Source organism: Melitaea cinxia, chromosome 29, assembly GCF_905220565.1.
Source record: "Melitaea cinxia chromosome 29, ilMelCinx1.1, whole genome shotgun sequence".
In the NCBI taxonomy this organism is placed as follows: Eukaryota; Metazoa; Arthropoda; class Insecta; order Lepidoptera; family Nymphalidae; genus Melitaea; species Melitaea cinxia.
In genome coordinates, this window is record NC_059422.1 from 4,269,532 (window position 1) to 4,296,693 (window position 27,162).

The 27,162-nt window shown below is 32.6% G+C and overlaps 1 protein-coding gene across 1 annotated transcript; it reads right to left on the reverse strand.

The window, feature by feature from the left end:
• Positions 1-18,247: 18,247 nt before the first annotated feature.
• Positions 18,248-26,915, reverse strand: LOC123667672 (all trans-polyprenyl-diphosphate synthase PDSS2-like). Its single transcript, XM_045601513.1, has 2 exons — positions 26,673-26,915; positions 18,248-19,207 (listed from the first exon to the last, which is right to left on the reverse strand). Exons 1-2 carry the CDS (start codon positions 26,913-26,915, stop codon positions 18,248-18,250), a joined length of 1,203 nt encoding a protein of 400 aa, XP_045457469.1.
• Between the last annotated feature and the right edge of the window lie 247 nt (positions 26,916-27,162).

Consider the following 27,162-nt stretch of genomic DNA (forward strand, 5'->3'; position numbering starts at 1 on the left):
ATTTTGCTTACTTAAAAAATTCTGTATTTCATTCCCATACGGACAGATAGATATTCGTAAAATGATACTCTTTTGTATATCAAAAAAAAAAGTGTATTCAACATACACAGTCAGCTGTTTCTAAGTTGTCTAATTTAAAGATTGAATTTTAGGTTACAGCCGAATGATACAATTATTTGTATAAATTTTTACAACGAGGTTTGGAGAAGAAATCCTATATACATACAGAAGACAAAACAAACAAGTGCAGAAAGCAAGGTCACTGCTAATTGCACCTGGAAGTGTAAAATAAAATTGAAAACGTACAGATAAAAAACTTATATTGTGATGGAAAAATAACGTCAGCGTCGGACCACGTCCTAGCTATACTAGTCTACACAGAACTGTCGATCTGTAGTCTGAAGTAATATCGCATAGATAGTATAAGCATAATTATAATGCATGATATATAATTTTTGTTGATATTTTAAGTGGATTTTAATAAAAAACTGTTTAGAATACGGAAATATATCGGCGTTTTTTATTGAGCAACTTTTAACGGTGCAACAGGAAGTAAGAATGCGAACATAGAGAAAGAAATGTTGCTAGCACAATGCACAAAAAAAAAATAATAGTAGAGTTCTCAATTCCTAAAAATTAAAAAAGAAACTTGTGACAGAAAATAGCCAATTTCATATAATAACAATAAATTATTCAATGAAAACATTTCATTTCATAATACTGCTCCAAGTAAATAATCTATTGATAAATAAACTTCATATCTATGAGGGGTATAGCTTTTAAAGAAGAAGTTGGAGTTACAATATAAATCAAATATCGAACGGTAAATAAGAAATATATCAATTTACAAACAAAACTTGATAGATCATGACGTATGAGGGGAAAACAATTTTAAAAATAAACATTCTGCGTCAAATATTAAGTTCAATCACAAAATATAGTATAATATCTTGTATATATTTGGCTAGCCCGTCGGCGTAGTTTATAGTGACCCTGCTTTCTGCTCCGAGGGTTATGGGTTCGATTCCCACCCATTGTTTATATATGTATTATTTATATAACAACACAACCACACCACAACCAACCACAGTTTATATTGAATAATATCCCAGCTTCGCATGGGTATTTAACAAAAATAAAAAAAAAATATTTTTATATATTTTTTTTGTTTGAAAATATAATATAGCCTAAATCACTCGCGGATAGTGTAGCTTTCCAATAATGAAAGAATTCTTCAAATCGGTTCAATGCAAACAAACAATCAAAGCTTTCCCTATTATAATTTAGTATGGACGAGTATATATATATATTATGTATGTTCGGGGATAACTTCGTCGTTTATGAACCGATTTTGATAATTCTTTTTTTGTAAGAAAGGAGATATCCTAAGTGTGGTACCATGATAAGGACACCAGGATTTGATGATGGGATCCCAGAGAAATGGAAGGAAACCCTCGAAAATCCGCATAACTTTTTACTGAGTGTACTGATTTTGATGAATTTTTATTTTCATTCCCTATTCATTCCATTAAAATTTCATCGAAATCTGATTACAACTTTTGAAGTAAGCTTTGATAATGCGTATTTAGTTGACTATTTTTTCGTCTACCTACGTTGTGTTACTTGTCGATGTAATTGAAGTCGGTTTTTTTTTCGTTTGCTAGCAAACACAATTATTATGTATGTTACAGATAAAAACATCCTGTTAGCGCATAACGTAGAAAATACTGAATTATTTCTTTTAATTAAACTGAACTTGGTTTGAGTACATGTCGCATACTATCCGGCGTTGAAAACATTATGAAATATCACAAGGCTATATTGAGATATTATGTGTACTTATTTTTCGTTGAACGCGCGATTTATGAAACAAAAATATAATCAAAAATTACTATAATTACACATTGTCACTACTTCATAGCTAGCTTACTACAAGGTAATATCTTTTTACTATGAAATTAATCAAAAAAAAAAAATAGTAAAGATTTAAAGCCTTTAAAAGCACCTTAGAAGAATAAAGTTAGATAAATCACTGTACATATGTATGTATGTTTATGCTTACACAAAATCATCATGACCAAGGACGTAATGAGTTATGAAATGATTCGAGCACTTTGTATTTGATAAAAATAATAAAATAATATAAAACGAAATAATATAAGATTTACAAGAACAATTATCACGACATAGCAACTGTAATGGACAAAAAATAAAATCTTTTTAAATAACATGATGTCTCATTAAAATAGCTTTAATGAGTATAGTCAATGTTTTATCCACCGTTTTTTTCTACTATTTGTAAATATTTTGTGCCAGTAACGAATCATTACACTTAAAAATGGTAAAAAGAAATAATTAATGTAATGTGAACCTTAGATATCGAATAAATTTATATGTATATTGATTTTAATACTAGCTGACCCCGCGAACGTTGTTTTGCCATATATTTTGCTAAAAATCCCCATTAACTTAGGTTAGGTAATGAAAAATAAATGTTAGCCGATTCTCAGATCTACTCGAATTGCACACAAAATTTCATAAAAATCAATCCAGCCGTTTCGGAGGAGTATCTTAACTAACGTTGTGACTCGAGAATTTTATATAAAAGATATATTTTTTATTTTTTAAAGTACTATGGTGGAAAAAATTGAACGGTTCGCTTGATGATAAGCTATTAGCGTAACCTATGAACGTCTGTAAAACCTGAAGGATCGCAAGCGTGTTGCTGTCCGTAACCCCTGTCAACCAGGAGCTCTGGTCACCTTGGAAATAGTGGAAACTCTTAATACAGAGCATTCACAGAAGACCTTAGTGTCGTACTCACCACAGGAATAACTTTAGTGCGACAAAGCCAGCCCTATACACAGGCCGAAGACGGGCAGCAGCGTCTTTGGTGCGACAAAGTCAACCCGCCTGCCTAGCGTGGTGACTATGGGCAAAACACATGAGTTCACGCCATCTTTGGCGTGAACTTGTGGAGGCCTATGTCCAACAGTGGACTGTGATAAGCTGAAATGATGATGATGTTGATGACTGTAAGGGTATACTTCCCCAGTCTTATGCTTCAGAATTAAGAAAGATATTTCCATTTGTAATCTTCTTTTAATATCTTTAAACATCATGTTTTATGAAAATCTTTATCTAGCATTTCTAAAAAAATATTTTTATACCAGGAATCCTGTTCATATAAATTTTAAAGGCTATTAAAGATCACGCAGTAGCTTTTAGGAATAACAGTATTCACTGACTTCACGAATCAAAGAATTATAGTATTTATTACATATAAATTTCTACTCTGATACTTGAACACACTTTAAAAAGAAAAACATACTACATACATATGTAAATTAAATTTGATAATGTGTGTGTGTGTACATAAATACGTACCTATATTAAAAAAACCGGGCAAGTGCGAGTCGGACTCGCGCACCAAGGGTTCCGTTTAAATAAAACTATGAAAAATATTTTTATTATATGATGTAACTAAAAATTTATGCTTTTCGCAATGTTTCCTTTATCTTTGCTATAAGACGTTGCTTCCTACAAAATTTCAAAATTCTGAGTTCCCGGAGAATACCCGAAATACTACCCGAATAGGTTTTGATCCCCTTGCGAATGTCGAAAATTTGTAGTATAAACGACTGTATCTTTTGATTGCGTTAGCTTAGAAGTTTGATTTTTTCACAGCTCTAAGAGACAATAGACCTGAGTATTTGATATATTTTTCAGCTTGCTAGCTCCACGAGTTCCCGAGAAAAAGAGTCTTGACACACAGACGGACATTCCGTTTTTTTCTTTTGAGGTACGGAACACTAAAAGTTATTTCAAAAAAGTTTTTTTTTGTTTAAATCCTAAAGCATAGAGATGTAGGAGTTTATATAAGGCAATATTAGCTACTCTTTTTGTCATGACAGTCCTAAAAGTTGGTTTTTGGTCGAGCTCGACTCATCCATAAAAATAAACCAAAATTTATTAAGACTTTTGTAACCCGATTTGATTCAGTTTCGTAAGACAATTACAATACAATTAAATGTAATAATTTTTTTTTGTTTTTACTCAGAGTGAATTATATATATTTTTTTTAACTGACAATTCGTTTCCTATCATTCATATCTCCGGCCCGTTGGACCGACGATCTAGGTAAGATTGCCGGTGTAAGGCTGGGTGGGGTTTGCGGAAAACCGGGCTGTCTGGCGCGAACTTAAGGAGGATTATGTCCAGCAGTGGACTGCAATAGGTTGAACTGACTGACTGTGTTTCCTATAGTTTTTCATGGATTAATACATACGTATAAACTTTTTACATTAAAGAATAAAATATACTAACCAACTTTAGCAGTGAATCCTTGTAGGTCTCCCCACCGTGCCTCGAAGAGCACGTCAAGTCGTCGGTCCCGATTGTTATCATACACACCTGATAGCGATCGTTACTCATAGAAGGGAATATATCCGACAACCCACATTGGAGCAGTGTGGTGGATTAAGCTCTGATCCTTCTCCTACATGGGGACAGAGGCCTATGCCCAGTAGTGGGATATTACAGGCTGAAGCGAAAGAAAAAAGGAAACACAAAACAGAAACAACTTTAGTGCATACTCGTATATTTTGCTTTGACTTCAATATTAAGTCAGTACAAGTCACCGGTACATAGATTGAAGCCTGCAACCATCGATTTTAATCTGTGTTGGTACGGTATGGTAAGCACGGTCTGGTTTCCGTAACTCGACGACTTCGCGCCTATTTTGCGTGTTTTAATCTGTGTTACATATGATGGTTTTAAATTTTATTGAGGTAGGACCAAGCACTAAATATTTTGCTTAAAATTTTATTCAGTACTAGCTGTGCCCGCGACTTCGTCCGCGTGGAATTTAAACAAAAAAGTTATTGTTTAGTTCGCAGTGTTATAAAATAAACAAATTTGTAAAATAAAAGTAGCCCCAGCTACTCCTTATTATATCAGGTATCTGCAAGTGAAAGTCACATCAAAATTAGTCCAGCCATTTCAGAAATTAGCCGGAACAAACAGACAGACGGATAGACACACAAAAATTGTAAAAAATGTTATTTTGGTATATGTACTTTGTATAAATCCATATGAAATTAGTAAAAAGTGGTTATTTTAATATCACATAACAGACACTCCAATTTTATACCTCTACCTTACAGAATATTACAGCTGAATAATATTGCTTTCAAGCAGTGTTGTGGTCCTGTGTTGAGAAAGGTGAACAGAGCTCCGGGGGTGAGTCGAGGTAAGGGTAGGGGACGCGCTGTGCTCCTGGTATCCTGGTATGGCTACGGTAACCGTCCATCCATTGCAATTAGCGGACCATACGCTTCTATGTCACCTTTGTAGTATAAAAAAGAATCATACGTTTGTACGTTTTATTATACGTTTAACGGAGAATAACATCAGTAGATAATGATGTACTAATTAAATACTGATGTCTAGAATCCATACTTTTTATTTAAATATTAACTAAGTAAAAAAAAAAATCAGCTGGTTAGTAAACATTTTTCATGACCTCGTTATCGTTACATGTTGAAAGGACTCTTTGATCAAACCATACATCATCATCATCAAATCAACACATTTTATCCCTTTTACCTACCACAATCGAGAGTTTTCGTACAGATAATTGTTGGACATCTTATCAAAATGAAGCTACACATGGAAAATTAGCTTGATAGTAATCAAGTGCGAAAATGGCCGACGGATCCTGGACTATAATTGTTATTATTTTAAAATTTGTCGAACACAAAAAATCAATGTAAACTTTAAAATTATAAATGGCAAGTAAGCATAATTATGTGTATCTCGACTTCTAGGGTGATGCGTCATAGTAGATTAGTGTATTTTTATATCATTATGAAACGAAAAATTAACAGAACTAATTATGTGGTTATTATATTTTAAGCTCTTGAAACTAACAAGGAACAAAAAATTAATAAAAAGTTAATACGGAAATATTATATGTACCGGTGAAATTTATTGAATTCAACACCCGGGACAGACTTTTTTCTGTCAAAAGTTAATAGTAAAATTATTATTTTCTTTTCGTTAAAACCTTCCGTGGGTCTAAGGAACATATAAAAAAAATAGCGGTAATCGTCGAGCCATTCTCGAGTTATGCGCTTAGCAACATTCATTTTTATTTAAATACAGATAAATGAATTGACAGTAAAGGTTTTTTTTTTGTTATATTCCTGTAAAAAATAAATAAGGTAATTAACTACTTTTGTTAATTTATTATTTTTAGCTAATAATTTGTTAAAAAATATTAAGCAATTAAAATTTTTATTCACCTGGATATTATTTTTATTTTTATAAAGAGGAGGAAGATCACAATATGAGCTAATTTTTTTTGTGTATCTCCTCATAAATTTTTACAGGGTGTACCGATTTTGATGATTTTTCTTTCAATCGACGGCAAATCGAAAATTTGACAAGAATTTTTTAAATTATCTCTAATAACGCGTATTTACTTGAATATTTTTCGTCGACCTACGTTGTATTCCTTATCGGCGCCATTGAAGTCGATTTTTTCTTTAGCGAAATTATTTTGGTTATATATTATTTTACTATTATATACTATATATGTATGTTTAAATTAAAGAAATAATTATTTTATTTAAAATATTTAAAGATTATTTTTCCTCTAATTTTATATTAATAATTTTTATAATCATTTATTTATACGATAAGAATGACAACAAAAAAGATATCCACCATTTCAATTAAATTAAAATATGTAATTTTAAATTTTCAATAAATTATTATATAAAAAAAAAAACAAAAATATACTCACCTCTATGAACACACGAAACTGGCGCAAACGAAAAATATTTTTTTTATTGTTATATTAAGACGACCCGTGTAACACTGGTTAGTTGCGATGTATTGTATGGCTTTTATAGGGGGGTGAACACGCACACCGTTTGACCGATCTCTAGACCAATCGCTCGACCACTGCGCAAATTTGTCGGGTAAATATGTTCATAGGCGGAAGCGGATTTATTTGAAAAAATATGGCAAAATAAATCATCGAATTGCATATATGCTGATAGCTTTCGAACGACTGCAGAGGATTTGATAATTCTTTTTTGTGTTTTTATATTTTTAAAACAAGGTTTATATTCAAAGAAAATAAAAAAATATATATTAGATTAATAAATAAAAGAAACATGGTGCTACGAAGGCGAAAACGAACGAAAACGAAGAGGTTCTCAATTAGATTATTTTTTATGTTCATTTATTTATTATTTACTGTCGATTTTTTTCCCCTTGTGAGCAACTACCTTCTTTATTTCGTCGGTCTATCTGGCAGGATGGCGTTAAACACTATGTTTGCTGAGCCAAGCCTTTATTTGAACATCTTCTTATTCTGCCGATCATCGATTCTACGATAGATATGATCAGCCTACTGTCTTTTCAGTTTGCTACACTTACATGTAATTCCATTAAAAAAAAATAATAAGTATGTTTATTTTTAAATGTCAGAAATTACCCATGTTCATATATCAAAATTATTTTTGCACTAAAATATAATAATAGACATGTGTGTGTATTTATGTTATACTATTTAAAGTATCTACATTAATTTGTTTTTTATTGTTATTTCATTTTTTATATGTTATTTTGCGCACTTCCCATTATTTCTCCGCTAGTCCTCTTCACAAAGGTTGCCTGAAAGAGATCCATATGTTGGCGATAAAGCTGCTCATTTCATCTGAGTCCAGTTATTGTTTTAAATTTTATACATAGTTTTAATTTTTTATTGAGAAAAAATTGTAAGTAAATAAACAAATAAATATATTTGTGTTTGTTTTCAAACAAAAATCGATACAAAAACAGTAAGCGTGGCAATAAGCATGCGGCCCAGCTGATGAAGGTCTAACATAGCTCTTAGACGGCTGCAACACCAGAAGCATCGCAAGCGCGTTGTCGACCTACACCTGACCCTTCCCAGGAAGTCTGGCCTCCTTACTCATCACAGGCACACAACACTATCTGATAGTAGCATTATTTAGCTGTGATTTTTCTACACTTGATATTTAATTGTGATCAACAAGTAATAAAATAGAAACGCATGTACGCAATTTTTGGGACATCTGAAAAAGTATTCGACAAATCTCGCTCAAACATAAACGGGACTATCCGATAAACACGAGCTTTTGAATCAGGAAATCATTGGAATCGGTATAACTAGTAAAAATTACGATGTTGTCAGGAAATTCAGGACTACAGTCAAACTGAGAACCTCCTCTTGTTTGTCAGTTAATAACTTAATCTTATAAAAGCTAAGCTATAAACATCACACCATCGTCACACATCGGCGTGTCCAGTACATACGCTTTTTATTATGCTGTATAAAATCGCAAGTTTATTTACCCGCTGCGCTTATCACTAAGTCCGAAGATCGCGCGAAGTAGAAGATGTCAGGAATAAATAGTTTTAATAGATTTTCCGGTAAAACTTTAAGCGATCGTTATCATAAATGTTATTTAAATATCATTTATAAATCGACCGTGTCCTCACTGAAGGTTCAATCTAAATTTTGTCATGCATTTTTTTATATTGTGATTAGTAAAAATACCTTTCTTTAGTTATCTGACTTTAAAAAAAAGGTTCTCATTCCTATTGTTTTTTGTTACTAACGAGATCGGTAAAGAAGCGTACGTCTCACCTGATGATAAGCGATTACCGTAGCTTATAGACGTCTACAACACCAGAAGCATCGCAAGCGCGTTGTCTACCCTATCCCCAGTCCCCCAGGAGCCATTTAGTAGCTGTACTGATTTTGCTTGAAATGTGGTCCTATATAAATTTGATTGATATCTGACAAGTACGTTTTGAATACTCTCTAATACTGAGTATTTAATTGATTGTTTTATTGCTTGCCTACGTTGTATTATTTGCCAATGTGTTTGAAGTCGGTTTTTTTCCGTCCACAAGCAAACATAATTATTGATTAATAGTGTTGTACAGATGGAGAAAAATAGAAAAAGTTCGTACATATGTTGGTACGCCGATTGACTAATTCTATCATATTTTTAAAAGTTTTCTAATATTTTCTAGAAGGTTGTTAAGGAATGAAAAATTTGGTAAATTGTGATGAAAATAGTAAAATTTTAAGAAAACATAAGTATAATTTAAAGTCTTTGTGAATTGACAGTTCGCAAGATACTCCTATCTTCACACTATCACAGTCCACAGCTGGACATGGTCCTCCACAAGCTCGCGCCAAAAATGGCGTGATAAGCTGAAGTGATGATGATGATGAATGTCTATGTCACTAATTCTCAATGAAGATTCTATTAAGAAGAATCGGCAAGAAGCTCAGTTACTCTTGTAAGCAATAAATAACTTTTTTTATTTTAAATGTACATTATTAACCAGGCTAACACGAAGGACGTTCTCCTATCTTGCGAATATATATATATATATATATATATATATATCTTAATGGATTCGAAGCTAAGTTTTATCCCACATATAGAAGATATTGTTAAAAAGTCCCTTAAAATGCTGGGATTTATCTTTAGAAATACAAAGGATTTCAAAAAATCATATACAAAAATAGTACTTTTTAATTCATACATCAGGAGCAAAATCGAATATTGTTCAATTTTCTAGAACCCATACTACCAAATTCACAAAAATAGATTAGAAAGAATACAAAAAAAATTATTACGTGCATTATCTTATAAAGACAATTTAGAATATAACCACAATAAAATGTTGAAACACTATAAAGTATTGTCATTGTCTACACGAAGAGATGTTTTGGATCTTTGCTTTTTAAATAAAATTATTAGAGGAGATATTGACTGTCCTGATTTGGTCCGAAGATTAAAACTGGCAATCCCTAGAAAACCTATGAGGACTTCCAGATCAAAACAAACATTCGTGAGCAGATTTGCTAGAACCAATTTGGGCATGAATACATGCTTAAATAGAATCATAAACTTGTATAATTCAATTTTAAAAGAGGAAGCAGATATTGATATTTTTAGATATTCTGGGAAAGCATTCAAGAGAAAAGTTAAGATGCTTTTTTTACATTTGAACTCAAATTAGTTACCTACTGTATGAAGTTATGAACATTCTTTCCATATTATACTTTAAATTAGCTGATTTCTTGTACCTCAAACCGTTTACTTATAGATATATTGTATTTATAATTTTTATATTTATTCATAGAATTTCCGATGTATTATCATATTTGTTTTTTTTTACATATACCTACATATTTTAACTTTTTCTTTTAAATATTTTTTACTGTTTTAGCACGGGTTTTAATTGTTGTAATTTTTTTTTTTGATAGTTTGTTTTATACTTTTATTGATGAGTTAATTTTTCATAAGATAGATATTTATTGTTAGTATAAGTTTCGAAGCAACTGTTTAAAGTGTATTGCATGCTGAGTTAGCCTATAAGTGTGGTGTATAGTATAAGATATTCTGTTTAACTATATAATTATGATAGAAACCACTGTATACTACGTTGGCTTCCTATGTAAATAAATATATATATATATATATATATATATATATATATATATATCAATACTAGCTGACCCCGCAAACGTTATTTTGCCATATATTTTATAAACCTTCTCAATCCCCCCCCCTCCTTATAACTTAGGCAAATAAAAAATAGATGTGGGCTGATTATCAGACCTACCCGATATGCACACAAAATTTCATTATATTTTATTAACCCTCTTAACCCCCCCCCCCCCCCCCTTATGGCTTAGGGGTATGAAAAATAGATGTTGTTCGATTGTCAGACCTACCCGATATGCACACAAAATTTCATAATATTTTTATAATTATTTTCAATTTAAAAATAAAATAATTAACTATATTAAAATATCAATTTTTAATATTTCGACGTAAATTAACATTATTGGTTATCATTGGTTCAAATCAATATAAAAGATCACTATCGAATATTTTTTATAGATCAACAAAATAATATTTATATTCATGACATCAAATATATAAAATTATTATATGACTTATAATTCTCATCAAGATGACGAAATGACTTATACACAATTATGTAATACAGGATAGACTATATGCTTTAGATTCCAATTATTGCAATCATGCATGCTTTCAGCCTGTAACATCCCATTGTTGGGCATAGGCCTCTTTCATCACGTAGGAGAAGGATTGGTGTTTAATCCACCAAGCTGTTCCATTGCGGGTTGGCAGATATGTTCCCTACTACGAGTAACGATCGCTATCAGGTGTACATGAACCGGGACCGATGCACGATGGCTTAACTTGCTCTCCGAGGCACGGTGGTGAGACCCACAAGGATTGCACAAATACCCATACCACGACAAATATCTGCATGGCCAGTAAATATAGAGCATAGTAGACGAGTAACGATCGCTATCAGGATTTTATGATAATAACCGGGGCCGATAGTTTACCGTACTCTCGGAGGCATGGTGAGTAGTGTGAACACAGACATCCAAACCGGAACTTCTTATCAAAAATTAAAATAGCGATTATTTTCAACAAAGGGATTATTAGTAAAAAATTAGCACACATCAATAAATAAGTATATCATGAAACTTGCGATAAAGGTAGGGTCAGTTCACTAAGTTAAATTTGTTTTTTAATAAATATACATGTAGCCCACAATCCTAGGAGACGACACCAGGGTCGTTTGGAATTGCGCAATGCGCAACGGCAATAGTCAAAGTCAAAAAACAACCTTTGTAAATTTATATATTTCACCTACGGGGTACTCCTTGGACTTCTGAAACTTGAATTATATTTGACCCACAAATCACTATAATCTTAAATTTTGATTCCCGCTCAAGACAATTGATTTTTAGACTATATAGGTGTTATTCGCAATTAAAGTTTTTTTTTTTATACTTCAAGGATAGCAAATAAGCATATGACCACCATAATGGTAAGCGGATACCATATCCTATGGGTGCTGGCAAAACTAGAAACATCGCAAGCGCGTTCTCGACCTTAACCACGGCTTGAAGTTCTGGGCACCTTACTCACCACAGTGTGTTATTTAGCTGTGATCTTCTGTAAGGTAGAGAGAGGTACTTCCCCAGTTGTGCTGCTCCAAATTTTGAGCATTTTGTTTATGTTTCGCGTATTCAGACTCCCACACACAGACACAGAATTGGCCAGAATGCCATTGAGTATGAAGCGTCTGTTATTTAATTCATAGCTTTTATCTACCGGTATAATTTAAGTAAAATTATAAAGTAAACCAAAAATATAATTACAATAATAATTATTACCGTACCGTATTAATAACCGTATTCAGACTCCCACACACAGACACAGGATTGGCCAGAAAACCGTTGAGTATAAAACGCTTGTTATTTAATACATAGCTTTTATCTACCGGTGTAATTTAAGTAAAATTATAAAGTAAACCAAAAATATAATTACAATAATATTATTAATTATGAAATTAATTTATTAACAACATTGAAAAAGAAACATATAATTGTAAAAGATACGTAAAAAGCAGCGCTTAACTGACGTAAGTATTATAAAATTCATATTACCCATATATTAATATTTTGATATTTAATAACTAATTTAATAATTAATAATCAGATTTCCTAAATCTGATAAGGATCGACTTTTCAAGATCGGTTAAACATTCCACCTTCTTAATTATACAACTAATTATGGAATCTTAATAATATTATTTTTAATATTTGTATAGTCAATCAATGGTAAACATAATAGGCCAAAGTCATTGGAAATCTTTACAGAAACGTAAATAAAATTCAATTATAAATTGATACAGACTTCTAAAAAGGAGGCGGTTCTCAATTCGATTGTACTTTTGACTGGATGGACCCATTTCGATGATTTTTGTTTTAATCACATTCAAATTGAACTGAGACCTAATAAGTACTTTTTGAGTTATATCTAATAATGAGTATTTACTTGACAATTTTTTCGTTGACCTACGTTGTATTATGTACCTCGTGACTTTTTACTGGTTTAATCGATTTTGATGATTCTTATTTTAAAAGAATGCTGTAGCTTGTTTTGTAGTTCCATTTAAATTTGATTGATATATAATGCCTAATTTTTGAGTAATCTTTGATAACGCGCATTTACTAGATTATTTTTTCGTGCACATACGTTGTATTACTTGTCGATGTAATTGAAGTTGCCTTTTTTTGTTTGTGTGCAAACACAATCATTGATTGATTAAGCATGTAACATCCCACTACTGGGTAAAGGCATCTTTTTCGAATAGCATAAGAATCATTATTTAATTAATTTATTTATTTATACTTTATTGTGCACCAAAACTACATTTTAAATATTAAACATATTTTAAGACAGTTACAGACTGTGAAGTACAATGCGCGGACTTATTTAACCATTTCTGCCAGATAACCCAAATTGCTTAATTGTTACTCTATAAATAAGTAATAGGATGTGTCTATACATAAATCATATACATAATATCATAAAGAGGTAAAGTTTCTTTATTTGTTTATAGGGGGTAATCTTCGCAAATACTGATCCGATCATGAAAATTCTTTCACTAACAAAAAGCTACACTATTCAGGAGTGATATAGGAGTATATATATTTTATTGTTATTGAACAAAAAAATTAGTGAAAAATAATAGTATATGTAAATCATGTCGGAGAAATGCGAGCGAGATGAAAACAGATTTGTACTAAGCTTAGACAATTTTTTAACCGACTTTCAAAAAAGGAGGAGGTTCTCAATTCGACTGTATTTTTTTATGTATGTTACATCAGAACTTTTGACCGGGTGGACCGATTTCGACAATTTTTTTTTAATCGAAAGGTGGTGTGTGTCAATTGGTCCCATTTAAATTTATTTGAGATCTAACAACTACTTTTCGAGTTATATCTAATAATGCGTTTTTACTTGACGCTTTTTTCGTCGACCTACGTTGTATTACTTGTCGATGTAATTGAAGTCGGTTTTTTTTAGTTTGTCTGCAAACACAATTATGTTAAACAAAGTTTTGTGTCTACCCTACTTATTAAAAATAGCTTCTCCTTTATTAATTTAACAATACTATCATCGACGGTATGGTCACAAAGACGATTACAAAAAACATACGGGTGTAAGCGAGATAGTTAAGTTGTTTTTATTTGCTCAGAAATAGCTAGCTAATATAGAAAAATATTTTAATAAAAGTTTTTATGCTGCAGTGTGCTTTAGACGACACGACTGAAGTAACATTTCTGCGCCATAGTCTGCACTGTGTCGTAGATATTTGAAACGTAATAGGCTATGAGAGAAAGAGAGAAAGTAAATGTGTGCCCGCACCTCTCTTGCTCCGTTCGCCTCGTCCGATCACACTTTTCGTAACGCTCTCGTCACGCATTCACCAGCTTATTCCCCAAGTCAAGCGTGCGTAAAGAAGTTTTACTTCAATAAACTTTGTAGTAGTCAATAGTGCTGACGACATTTCACACTTGAATTACAATACAGATTTCCTGCACAAAAATATTGCACCAGCCCTCGATTTCTTAATTTCAATAAATGTATGTATGAGTACGTGTACGTATGAGAATGTGTATAGGGTATTTGACCTCCTAACTACTTCAGCGTGGTGTATTAAGCTCCAACCCTTCTTCTGCATGGAGAAAGAGGCCTATGCCCAAAAGTGAGATGTTACAGTCCGAATGTATGTATGTACATACGTTCTTTCAAATGAGGGTTTGGGGGCGTGAGGAAAAGGAGGATCCTCCGACCAGACGGGTGTTGTGTCTGGCGGGCTAACGCCCCGACGGTTGTTGTCGGGATCTTGTATATATACTTAATCACTTTGAAAACTCTGATAGCGCGATGTAGCATACGTCAGTTTTCTCTAATTACGTAGTTTGTAGTCGTTCGTATTTCGCGCGATAGATGTCGCCACAAGGGCTTCTGTAGATAAAATAATACTCGTAAAATAAGATCTCGCGTCAGCAAAGTAGATGTGGTGCCATCTAGTGTGTAGCGGTCGTACCTCATAGCATTAATTTATAAAATGGATGCTAGCGACATCTAGCGTCCACATTGATACTCGACCTGACTCTAGCGAATAATGTTATATTAGCTGACCTGGTTAGAGTTGCTCTGTCGTATGAATAGGGATACCATTATCATCTAGGAGTATAAATAATAGCCTACAACAAACTTTTTTGCCACGATTAGTCAAAATTCTATTTCTAGTAAGTAAATTCAGAGATAGACCGACTATTGAAACTAACCATAAGCCGATTTTAAAATATAACTTCTAATGTTTAGTACTAAAAGTCTGCATCTCATTTATTTCGATCGTCACACAAATTCCTAAAATAAAAAAAATAAAAAGAAAAAGCATTCAGCAAAGAAACAAATGACAAAATACGTAACAAAAATATGGCATATTCGTTCTTCTCGCTCGCTTTCTCACTCGTTTCAGCCAATCTTAGTCCACAGCTGGACGTAGGTCTCCCCAACTTCGCGCAAAACATGACGGTTATCCACAACCCTTATCCAACTCTACCGGCGATCTTACGTACATCGGTCCAGCGGCCACAGAGCGGCCTCCACTGCGATTGCCAATATGCGGACTCTACTCCTGGACATGTCATCTCCAGCGGCCATCGTTCCTGAGACACAGGTGACCAGCCCAATACCACTTCAACTGATTCTATAGTAATATTATATACCATTCAATAGTAACACTAACAAAAAATACACTAAAATGTGTTTCGTTTATTTCAGAAGATACGTATCATTCATGATACTTTGGTAATGTTTAAAGCCATTTATTTATCTAAATGAATTTATTACAAATTTTGTATTATTGTTAAGCTAGAAATAATTAAAATCATAACAAAACTAAAGTATTAAAAGTATAAGTATTAAATATACAATATATTAAAATAATCTTATATATAAAATTATCGTGTCACAATGTTAGTTACGATACTCCTCCGAAACGGCTGAATCAATTTTTATAAAATTTTGTGTGCATATCGGGTAAGTCAGAGAGTCGGCCAACATCTATTTTTCATACCCCTAAGTTATAAGGGTAGGGGGATTAAGGGGGTTAATAACATATATGGCAAAACAACGTTTGCGGGGTCATCTAGCTGATGGTTAACCTTGCCTTAAGATGCCTGGAACATCTGGAGTAACACAGGCCGCGATCCTCCTCAGGAGCTCTAACTTACGGTCCACAGGATACCTTAAGGTATATACACCAGTATATGTAAATTTAACATGTACTTAACTGAAAAACGTAACTGTACTTTAGAGGTAGCGTCGGCAACGTGCTTCGAATTGTTCGAATGCTTCTGGTGTTGGAGGCGTCAATGAACTAATAATAATAATTTACTCTTTATTGTACACGTAAAACGAAGTTAACAATTTAGAAAACAATACACAAAAAAAAAGTAGAACAGGCGGTCTTATCGCTAAACAGCGCTCTGTTCCAGACAACCAGCGAACTACGGTAATCGTTTACCATAAGGTGAGTCGTCCGCCTGTTTGCCAACCTTGTTTTATAAAAAACAAATAAACAGGTAGGAATTATGTAGCTAGAACAGTCTCAGGTCACATTGTACAAGGTCTAATAAAATTGTATTTACAATATAACGATAATTGTTATGTAAACTGAGTACTCGTACATAAAAGCAAAAGGTCTCATGTTTTTTTTTCTATCTTGAAACTAGCGCTTACCCGTGACTTTGAATCTACTATTAATATTTTACGAGTATTAGTTGTATAGATTTTATACATAGCTTAGACATTGTATGTAGTGTATGTGATTAAATTATAAAATTTTGTTTGTATACACCTGTATGTGAGATATAAATTGTATGTAAAAACTATAACTCAAAAAATTAACATGAAAATTTTCTGTAGGTAACAAAATATTTTAAACATTAAATTTAGTAGAATAAAATGTAAAACACGAAATATATAACAATATATTTATTTATACATATTTATTAAAATTAATTATGTAATTATAGGAAATAGTTTCAATAATTTATTGAATATAATTTTTTTTTCTTAGAACAAGTAAAGTGGTAGAATTACGCACATTTTTCGTATGCAAATTATGTAAGCAGATTGTGAACAATATGTGAAGAATCGTACCTACTAATACATTGATCATAATGGGTGCGTATTTATTGTATACTAGCGACCTGCTCCAGATTCTAAAATGTGCAATGCTGATACTAAATATAAAATATAATAAATATACTGTATATTATATGCGCAAAAAATGTGTTTATTTATGACATCACATTAAAAACCTCTAAAACTACCAGTGTTCCTCTACTATACTATGCATGTATTAGACATATAAACCTTTCTCTGGAATTACTTTATTTACTAAAGAAAACCACTCCAAAATCCGTTGCGTAGTTTTAAAGATCTCAGTGTATGCAGCGGGAAGCGACTTTGTTTTATACTATGTAGTGATGAATGCTTACTAGAGTCTCTTAATATGTCACAATTCTAAAAGTTTTAATTTGTTTTGACGTGTATTGTGTTTTGTTCTACAGTAGTGATTCAACACCATTACATGTTTCGAAAAAAGTGGTTAATGTAAAGACAATGCGTGATCCTAGCTCAAATAACCAAAATATGATGATCTCGGCAAATAACAATAGTAAAAGAGAGAATAAAGACATAGTCTATAAGAAACTACCCTCATAGACCTGTTGTTTATATATTATATAGTTTCGTGCATTCATGTCTTAGCGATACACGTACATATTTTTTTTAAGTTTCTGTAACATATTAAGTCTAGAATAAGTTATATCCGTTACTAATTCTAAACTACCATCTAAGCGCCATTTTTTTTTTAATAACTTATTTAAAATAAATATACGTTAAATATTACATAATTTATTTCATTAAGTGTTGTTTTGGAAGACATTGTTTGTTTTGAGTGTTGTTTGTTGAGAACCTTCCCATTTACTCTCTTTTACGAAGTAAAGGAAGCCATACCTTTAGGTACAAATATTGTAGCATTGTGTACACTAACTTTTTCTGACACGCAAATATTAATACATATTTTTATGTCAGACAAATTAACAAAATTCTTAGATCTAAGAGACAATTATAATATTTCTTTCATTTCCTACTATTAAGTCGTAGACAATATTCGTTCGTATTAAATAAATAAAAGATTCAACAAATTTAATACCTTAGCCTCCATATTTTATGAACCAGCTTTGACCAGAGTCTATAGCAGATCAAAACGTATTTATCAATTTCTTTATCATATCGACAGATTCATTCTTTCCTATATTATCAATAAATGAGATCGCTTTTTTCGCGTGATCCTCATAAAGCAATCTTGTTTTATCAACTGCATCCGTTTTAAGAATATTAAACTTTAAATCTTCATAATCAACGTCGTTAACATCGTTTTTAGCTTGATCTATTATTTTGTAAAGTTCAGGATTATCTTCCAGTGCAAACAAAACTGGGGCGCTTGCTAGGCAAAATTGATCTTTACTGTCAGAACTGAGCTTCTGTAGTTCAGAAGCCGCTTGCCAAGCTAATCCGACATGACAGCCGAATTGATAAGCATAGTTCTGGGTTTCGTGACTCTGTCTCCCGAGTACCATCGCTGATTGGCATCCTCGTCCTAACAAACTAACACCGTTGTATACAGTTCTAGCAGTCCATTCCTTTCTCGGCTTACCCAATACATCATCAGCGTTAATGGATGTCGTATCGAATGTTATATTCAAATCATTTTTAGATACTTTCGGTTTTCCAGGCAGCGGCATGTTCTGTCCGTCCCTGTCTCCAAGGAATTCGCTTTCAGACAAATCTCTTAAAGCAGTTGATATTAAGTAAAGAATATCAGGATTTTTCATTCCAGCAAGCATTCCATTTGCTGTCACTAGTAGATAGTCGCCAAGTAATATAGCAATTTTGTTGCCAAATATAGCTGATTCAGTGCTTTTTGATCTTTTTGAGAATGGTACGTTGACAATACCTCGGTGAATGAGATGACCTGTACGTATCATCTCTGTTAATTCGGCAAGATCTCGTTGTTGTTGGTTTATAGTATTTGAGTTCGTGGCTGTAGATTTGACTGACTTCGACAGAAGTAGGATGATGAGACCCCATGGTTGCAAGTTCTTGGAGTCACCGTAGAGGACATTTTTCGCTGTTTGCATTACAAGGTGGTTGCTGCCAACCTGAAAATTCGTAAAATGTTTGCTAATTTATTTGGTATAGAACAGATTGAAACTTAAAACTAAAAAATACAGGGGTGGATATAAATTAGTATGTATAATAACTGAACGATCGTTATAGACTATAAATAATTAACATATAAGTCAAATAGATTTTTAGTTTAAGAATATCACTCCGGCCTATCGCAGTCCACTGCTAGACATAAGCCTCCCCAAGTTGGATCCCAAAATGGCGCAAAATCATGTGTTTTTCCCATAGTCACCACGCTGGACAGGCGTGTTGGTGTATATTTTAAAACCAGCAGTTGGATGGCTATCCAGCCATCGGTCGACTTTTTAAGTTCAAAGGTGGTAGTGGAACTGTGTTATCCCTTAGTCGCCACTTACGACACCCACGGTAAGAGAGGCTACATTCTTTAATGTCGTAACCACACAGCTAAGTTTATAATAATATAATTTTGTATATTTCTGAAGAAACAACATTGTAGCGTGTCTAACGTAGGTTTCTTAACCTTTACTCTACCATAAAGCAATGTGACGAAACTCTTAATGGTTTAACATATATACTCATTAGTAAATGTAAAGTTATCCACGATGAAGTGCTTACAAAGATACTTAAGTGAGTAGATGTAGATAGGTAGATTTATAACTGTATATCCTGATTATAACTGAACATTTCGTAATGCTGTGCCATCCATAACATCCTTTAAATAACAGGTTAAAATCTGTTATTTTGGGGAAGTGATCTGATGCTGTAAATCAGCGTTAAGACAAATATCTCGATAAATCTATTTTATTACATACTTGTTTACATTTCTGTAAAGTAAGTGTAAGTAAAACTGCACTGATAGAAAAAAATATGAAGAAACTGTAAAACGCCACATATAACGTCATAATAACCTCTTAAAAGTATCTAAATTTAATAAATAAACCAGAAAAAATACTTCTGGGAGTTCTATGAATCTTTTAAAGGAATATTCTAGATATTTGTAATGAATCAGTAACAGCTACAATTTAGTACATCAACGTACTCTATGATAATTATATCACGCGACAAATACAAATGTGCGTTTACATATGTGATATAAGTTAGATTTTTTGCATGGCTTTCTATGATGAATACAAAAGCCAAAACAACTTTTTTTGTTTTTGCCCGTTTGTCTATCCATCTGTAGAATTGCTCGATCGGAAATTTTCCATTCACCAGGTAGTGGAACGAACTAAATTGTAGTTTAGTGTTCTAATTATTCAATTAAGTTCCTTTTATTTCCTAATATGTAACACGAAATAATGTAACAGACATTCTGGTAAAATAATTAGTTAGTTTGTACTGCAAGAAAAAACTGTCCACATTATTGCATGTCTTATGTATGTAATTTTAGTGAAAGTATTATGCAGGAGAACATAAGCCTTGAAAATTAAGACATATTAATTAAAAAAATTAAGTAATCTGAACATACGTATATATATTACTTAAATAAATTAATATAAATGTATATATTATTTTTTTGGTATTTATAATTACTAGTGGTCGCCCAGTGGTGGAAATTCGACCATAATTTAACCACAGACTTTAACAATAAACAAAAAAGGATATATGCGTGTGCGTGTGTGTGTGTGTGTGTGTGTGTGTGTATGTGTGTGTGTATGTGTGTGTGTGTGTGTGTATGTGTGTGTCAAATAATATAATATACAATAACATAATTTGTATAGTATCAATTTTTATATTTTTATTTCATTGTAAATAGGTTAGGTTTGGAAATATGTTTTGTAAACATAATTATTATTAAATAAATAAGCGATAAGTTAACGTAGCGGTAAGAAAAATATATATATAAATATTATGTAAATAAAGTAATGCATTGTTAGATCTATACATATAAGTGAAGCAAAAACTTTGTACCTACCCCTTTTTTAAGAAATTTGCGCAGACGTAGGACTATGAAATTTCACACACTTATAGTTTATGTAGAGAAGAAGCGCAGGATGATAATATTTTTTTAAATTATGAATAAAAATATATTAAATCAATAAAAAAACATAACACATACTACGATGTATTTGACACAACACGCATATTATACTTTTTTGTTGACTGTCAAAGTCTAGTCAAATTGATAAAAAAAAACTTTTTTTTCACTATTTTTCGATATTCTTTAATTTAAAATTTTAATTATTACCACTAGTATAAATAACTGGCTGTGTCCCGCGGCTTCGAACGCGTTAATTTGAGCAAAATTATAGCCTTCCTCGGCAAATAGGCTAATTAACACAAAAATAATTCAATAGAATGAGTCACTTTTAAGATTATCGCGTTTAAATAAACAAACTGTTCAACTTCATAATCGCTTCACTTCAGCTTGTGTTATCCTACTTCTGGGTATAGGTGTGTAGGAGAAGGATTAGAGCTTAATCTACTACGCTGCTCCAATGCGGGTTGGCGGATATTCCCTACTATGGGTAAAAATCGCTATCAGGTGTACATGGTGTTAGTTTTATGATATTTATATAGATATATTAGCGGGCATTGTCCTACCCGAAAAATAGCAACCAAATTTGACACCGGGTCCAATTGAGATAAAATCTACCCTATCTCCCAAGTTAGACCAAATTACAGATGTTTACAAAATTTGATAAAAATTGGCAAATTTGGTAGCTGTTTTCCGGGTAGGATAACGTCTGCCGCATCCGCTAGTTTAAATTAAAAGTTTTAACATTATTAAGGTTGTGTGTATGTATGTATTTATGTATGTGTATATGTAGGTATGTATGTGGGTATGTATGCATGTATATTGGCATGTAACTATGTATGTATTTAAGTAGATATGTATTTTATATCACTAATTCTGAATGTATATATAGCAAAATATGTATATGGCTTTTTTTTTATTTTTAACTTTTTGTTCAGTTTTTTTTTCTCACTTTATCACAAATGCGCTTATGAGTCCCGCGATAACATCTTCTCTCACCACCATGGGTAGACTGGTAGAGATCTCTTACAGAGATAAGTTCGCCCTTGCCAACATTTTTTGTAAAAAATGACTTGTAATTATGATTTTTTTTTTAAAGTGCAATAAAGAATATATATAAATATAAATATATATAAGGTTCTGTTGTCAAAGACCATACTTCTATAATAATAAACAAAATAGTATGCGTGTGTGTGTCAAATACATGGTAGTGTGTGTATTTTTTTTTAAATTCTTCTCTATTTGGTATATGGGTTGACTGGAAGAAATCTCTTTCAGAGATAAGTCCACCTTTACCATAAACTTTACTATCATTTTATGTTTCTATATGTATTTTTGAGTGCAATAAAGTATATAATAAGTGTGCGAAATTCCATACTCCTCCATCAGCGCAATCTTCGTAAAAAGATGTACAAAGTTTTAGCTTCACGTATAGATATATCTTTTCGGGACAAGATTTTCGCATTTATAACATTCTATTAGCAAAACAACGTTCGCCGCTTTCTCTTTAAGGCCCACTTAATATCTTTTATAGAAAAAACTTTTATAATATACATGAACTCAAACTTAAATTTGGTATCTACTTGAAGTAAGAATAGTTTAGATTTGCATTAGACATGCATTTTTACATGTGTGATTGAAACAAGTTAAATATATTTATATTTTAAGTTAGTGCTATGTTTCTACGAGTTATAGTATTTTATATATGTACAGTTATGTATTTTAATTTTATAGCTTACACACTAGTAAATATCCTCATTACATATAGTATATCAAATTGGAAGATAGTATATCACAAACTTTTTCAGTAGTGACTATGGGCAATACACAAGAGTTCACGCCATTTTTGGTGCGAACTTGTGGAGACCTATTACCAGCAGTGGGCTGCTGTGTGATGATGATGTGGTGAAACTTTTTCAGGCCTTTTCACCTATTTTTAACCGACTTCCAAAAAAGGAGGAGGCTCTCGATTCAATTGTATGATGCGTGTCATTCCTAGTATCTATATCTACGTTGTATTATACCGCATAACTTTTCACTCCGTATACCGATTATGATGATTCTTGTTTTTATCGAAAGCTGATTCTTGTTTTGTAATCTCATTTAAATTTGACTGAGATCTAATGACGACTTTTAGAGTGATATTTGTTAACGCGCATTTGACTATTTTTTTGTCTACTTACGTTATATTACTTGTCGATGTAATTTATGACTTTTTAAACACAATTATTTTAATAATAAAGATCTTCTCAAAAATATCTTTAACCAAGAGTAACATAAAATTCAATTATTTATATGATTAACTTGAATATAATCTATACTAATAAATGGAGAGTCGGTTTTTTTATTCGGTTATACTGTGAAAACTACTGAACCTATCGGAATAATACTTATACGATAAGATGCAGCGTGTTTCGGAAAAGGTTTTAGTATATAATATGTTGGTGATTACTTATCGCGTAAAATGTGAACGGACAGGACAGAAGTAGCTAGTATTTAGGTTTATATATATTTTTTAGACATAATAGACAAATTAGCGTTCAAAAGAACTCTGTCTCTAAATATTACTTGAATTTAAATTTACTAACGAATAATTAAGAAAGGTTCGAGAAACTTAAAAACGGAAAAGAAGGGTTCGAACCCCGCTGGAGCTGTCAATTTTTGATATGATATTCAAAAAAAAAAAATGTTTAGAATTCCTAATGTGTGGGTAACACAAAAATAAAATCGTACATATTAAAAATAGCATGGTGTCGTCTCCTGTCAAAGATTTTCATTGTAATATGAAACTTTGAATAGTTACGGGTCTCTGTAAAGAACTCACTATAGACGGCGCCACGGTTCGCTTAAACCGGAAATAAAAATCATCATATCAAAAAAATTTCGCTCTAGCGGGTACATCGTTCCAAAGCTTAATTGGCTAGAGCGCCGACACGGTCAGTCGGAGACGCGGGTTCGAACCCCGCTGGAGCGGTCAATTTTTGATATGATATTAAAAAAAAATATGTTTAGAATAATTAAGAATTAATCGAGTGTTTAATTTAAAAGAAAAAAAAATCAAATGTATTATTTTAGATATTATAAAGCAAAAATATTTCAATAACGCTTAACAATAATTAAATTTTGTATGAAACACATTTACTTTCGAAAAATCTACAAAAATAGGCAAAAACTTAGCGATAATATTTTTTTAGAGACAAGCGATAACTACTCATTTAGAAGACTCAGAACTTTCACTCTGAGAACTAGTTTGATATATAACAAATTATGAAATTTTTAGTACCCATACAAGCTGATCTGCTAAAATTCATCATCTGTTCCTAAAGTAAGCAACTTAATGCTTGTGTTTATAGGTAACAGCCGACTGGTACAGCTCCATATATTTTTTGATAAACAAGAGGCAGTGAGCTGGTCATTTATGTTGCAGGATCGATGGCCGTTGGAGCAGACGGATCCTGGAGTGGAGACCGCCTTCTGGCAAACGCAGTGTGGGACGTCCGTTGCCGGTGAAGGCTGGATGAGGATTGCGGAAAACCAGGATGTCAGGCGCGAACTTGGGGAGGCCTATGTCCAGCATTGGACTGCAATATGAACTGATATCTGGCTGATATATGTAAATAATACGTATGTAATAATATATAAATGAATATATATATATATATATATATATATATATATATATATTAAACCCACACTGGAGGTAGAAATCGAACCCATAACCCCCGGAGCAGAAAGCAGGTCCACTACAAACTGCGCCAACGGGCTAGTCAACTTTATATTTTTTACATAAACATTGTCCTGACAATAACAAAAAAAAAAGAATTAACCAATTTGTTGCTGTCGGAAGCTGTGCAATTATTTTTTATTTATATTCATTTTGAAAGAAATAGGTAAGTATGTCAATGTAACTCATAGAAGCCGGTTCGAAAGCTCTAAAGCTAATCGTACGTTATCTGATGATTTTTTATGATATTTCGAAATGAACGCAAATCTAGTGCAAAAAGTGTCAGGTTTTGATCAGGCTTTTGATAAATAATAATAACAAAAAAATTAGTATATAATATTTGTAGTCAAAGGCTTTTGAAAACACAGCACATTCCCAGGAACTTTGGCTAGCTCAGTCACCACATTAACACAACACTATTTGGAAACAGAATCACTTGACCGTGATTTTGTGATGATAAGCTGTTACGTAGCCTATGGACATCTGCATGTGATCTCTACTCCTGCTGTCAACACAGCGTATTCTAAGCAGCTCTCCCTACTTTACACGCACAAGATTAAACTGAGGTAGAACACAGAACGACATATCCTGCTCAAAATCTGGAGCAGCCCGACTGGGGTAGTACCTCGACCTTACAGAAGATCGCAGCTAAATAATACTATTTTCAAGCAGTATTGTGTTCCTGTTGGTGAGTAAGGTGACCTGAGATCCTGGGCGGTTGGGGGTAGAGACGGCAACGCGCTTGCGATGCTTCGCTTGCTTCGATGCTTTGGTGTTGCAGGTGTCTATAAGCTACGGTGTTTACTATCATGTGCGCTGTACGCTTGTTTGCCGACCTAGTAGTATGAAAAACCCACACTCCGCCTCCTAGTGTGCATAACCAGCTACAACATAAGCACCTGGCCGACCCAACCCCTGCTGTCAACACAGCGAATCCTGGTAAGCTATCCCTACCTTACTCTTAAAGAAACAACTCTACTTAATGCAGTATTATTTAGCTGTGATCTTCTGTAATGTTCGGTTACTACTCCAATCACTTGCTACATCTTTTGAAAAAGATACAAAGAAACCAGTATAAAAGCAGGTCTTTTATAACCGTGAAACCTCAAGAAGTTCATCAATAATAAACGCATCACACTCAAATGTTCCCAGTAGGATTTTTCCTGTGTCAGGGGTCCAAAAACACCAACAATGACCACGGAAAAAGTTATATAGCCTCCAAACAACATACTAGATGTAACGTGAAACTTTTACCGTTTTCAAGTTTAATAATTTTTTAATTATATTGTTACCCATAACTGTTAATAAATAAATATTATTCAAAATAATATTAGAAAGTAACTATATTATAACAGCTCACAAAAATAAACAACAACAAATACTGGTCATTTATAATATATATGTAGACAAGAAAAAAAAATTTAAGGTCATGTCGATTCAGCTGAAACCTTCACTTGTTACCGACTAATAAAATCCATGTCATTAGATAAACATGGTTGATAACATATTTAGATTTTTGAAAGGACTAAATAACATCTCATAATTAACAGCCATTCTATGATTTACTCGGTGTTGGAGGTCCGGAAACGCAAGCAAGCCTGTGTATGGCCTATACAAACATTTTGGGGATCGAACTCACGGCCATCAGCGCAACAGTGGTAAATAAACAATCATAAAGTTATATATCCAATGAATTACAATAAACATTTGGCATAATATTTAACTCCCTTCGTGTGACAATAAATAAAAAATATATTAAAAAAAACTTACTTACCAGTTTCCGTAAATAAAGGGCCAAATTCGCGAATTCATCGCTCAATAGACACCTGAGATTCATAAAAGACGTCGGATAACCGACTACTTTCTCCGCCTCTCTTACAATGTTACTCCAATTAGAAAAAGGAGGCCGTAATAATATAAGAATCTCGTCCTTAGTGAAACTGGCCACTGTTGATTCTAAACGCCTTTGAATATGGAATGTCGAACGTAAGACGCGGGAAAACGTGGTGAAAGCCATGTTATTTTTTTCCAACTCTAACGGTTTTATACGTGCAGCTCGAATGCCACACCGCGTTCAAATGATTGGATTTTGAATCTGTGTTACTAGCCTTAGATATTATAATAATTAGCAACTTTTTTATTTGTTATTTTATGTTTAAGGTTAATTTGTATAGTTTTTGTCGTGTTTTATTTGTTTAAGTTTTATTTGAGTGTCAACTAATGCAAACATACTGTAAGTGTTATTTGTGTATTTTGTTACAAAT

Coding starts and splice junctions, on each gene's coding strand:
- LOC123667672 (XM_045601513.1), bottom strand. CDS start 26,915: ATGGCTTTCACCACGTTTTCCCGCGTCTTACGTTCGACATTCCATATT. Junction 19,208..26,672: donor CCCTTTATTTACGGAAACTG/GTAAGTAAGTTT, acceptor ACGAATTTTCAG/GTTGGCAGCAACCACCTTGT.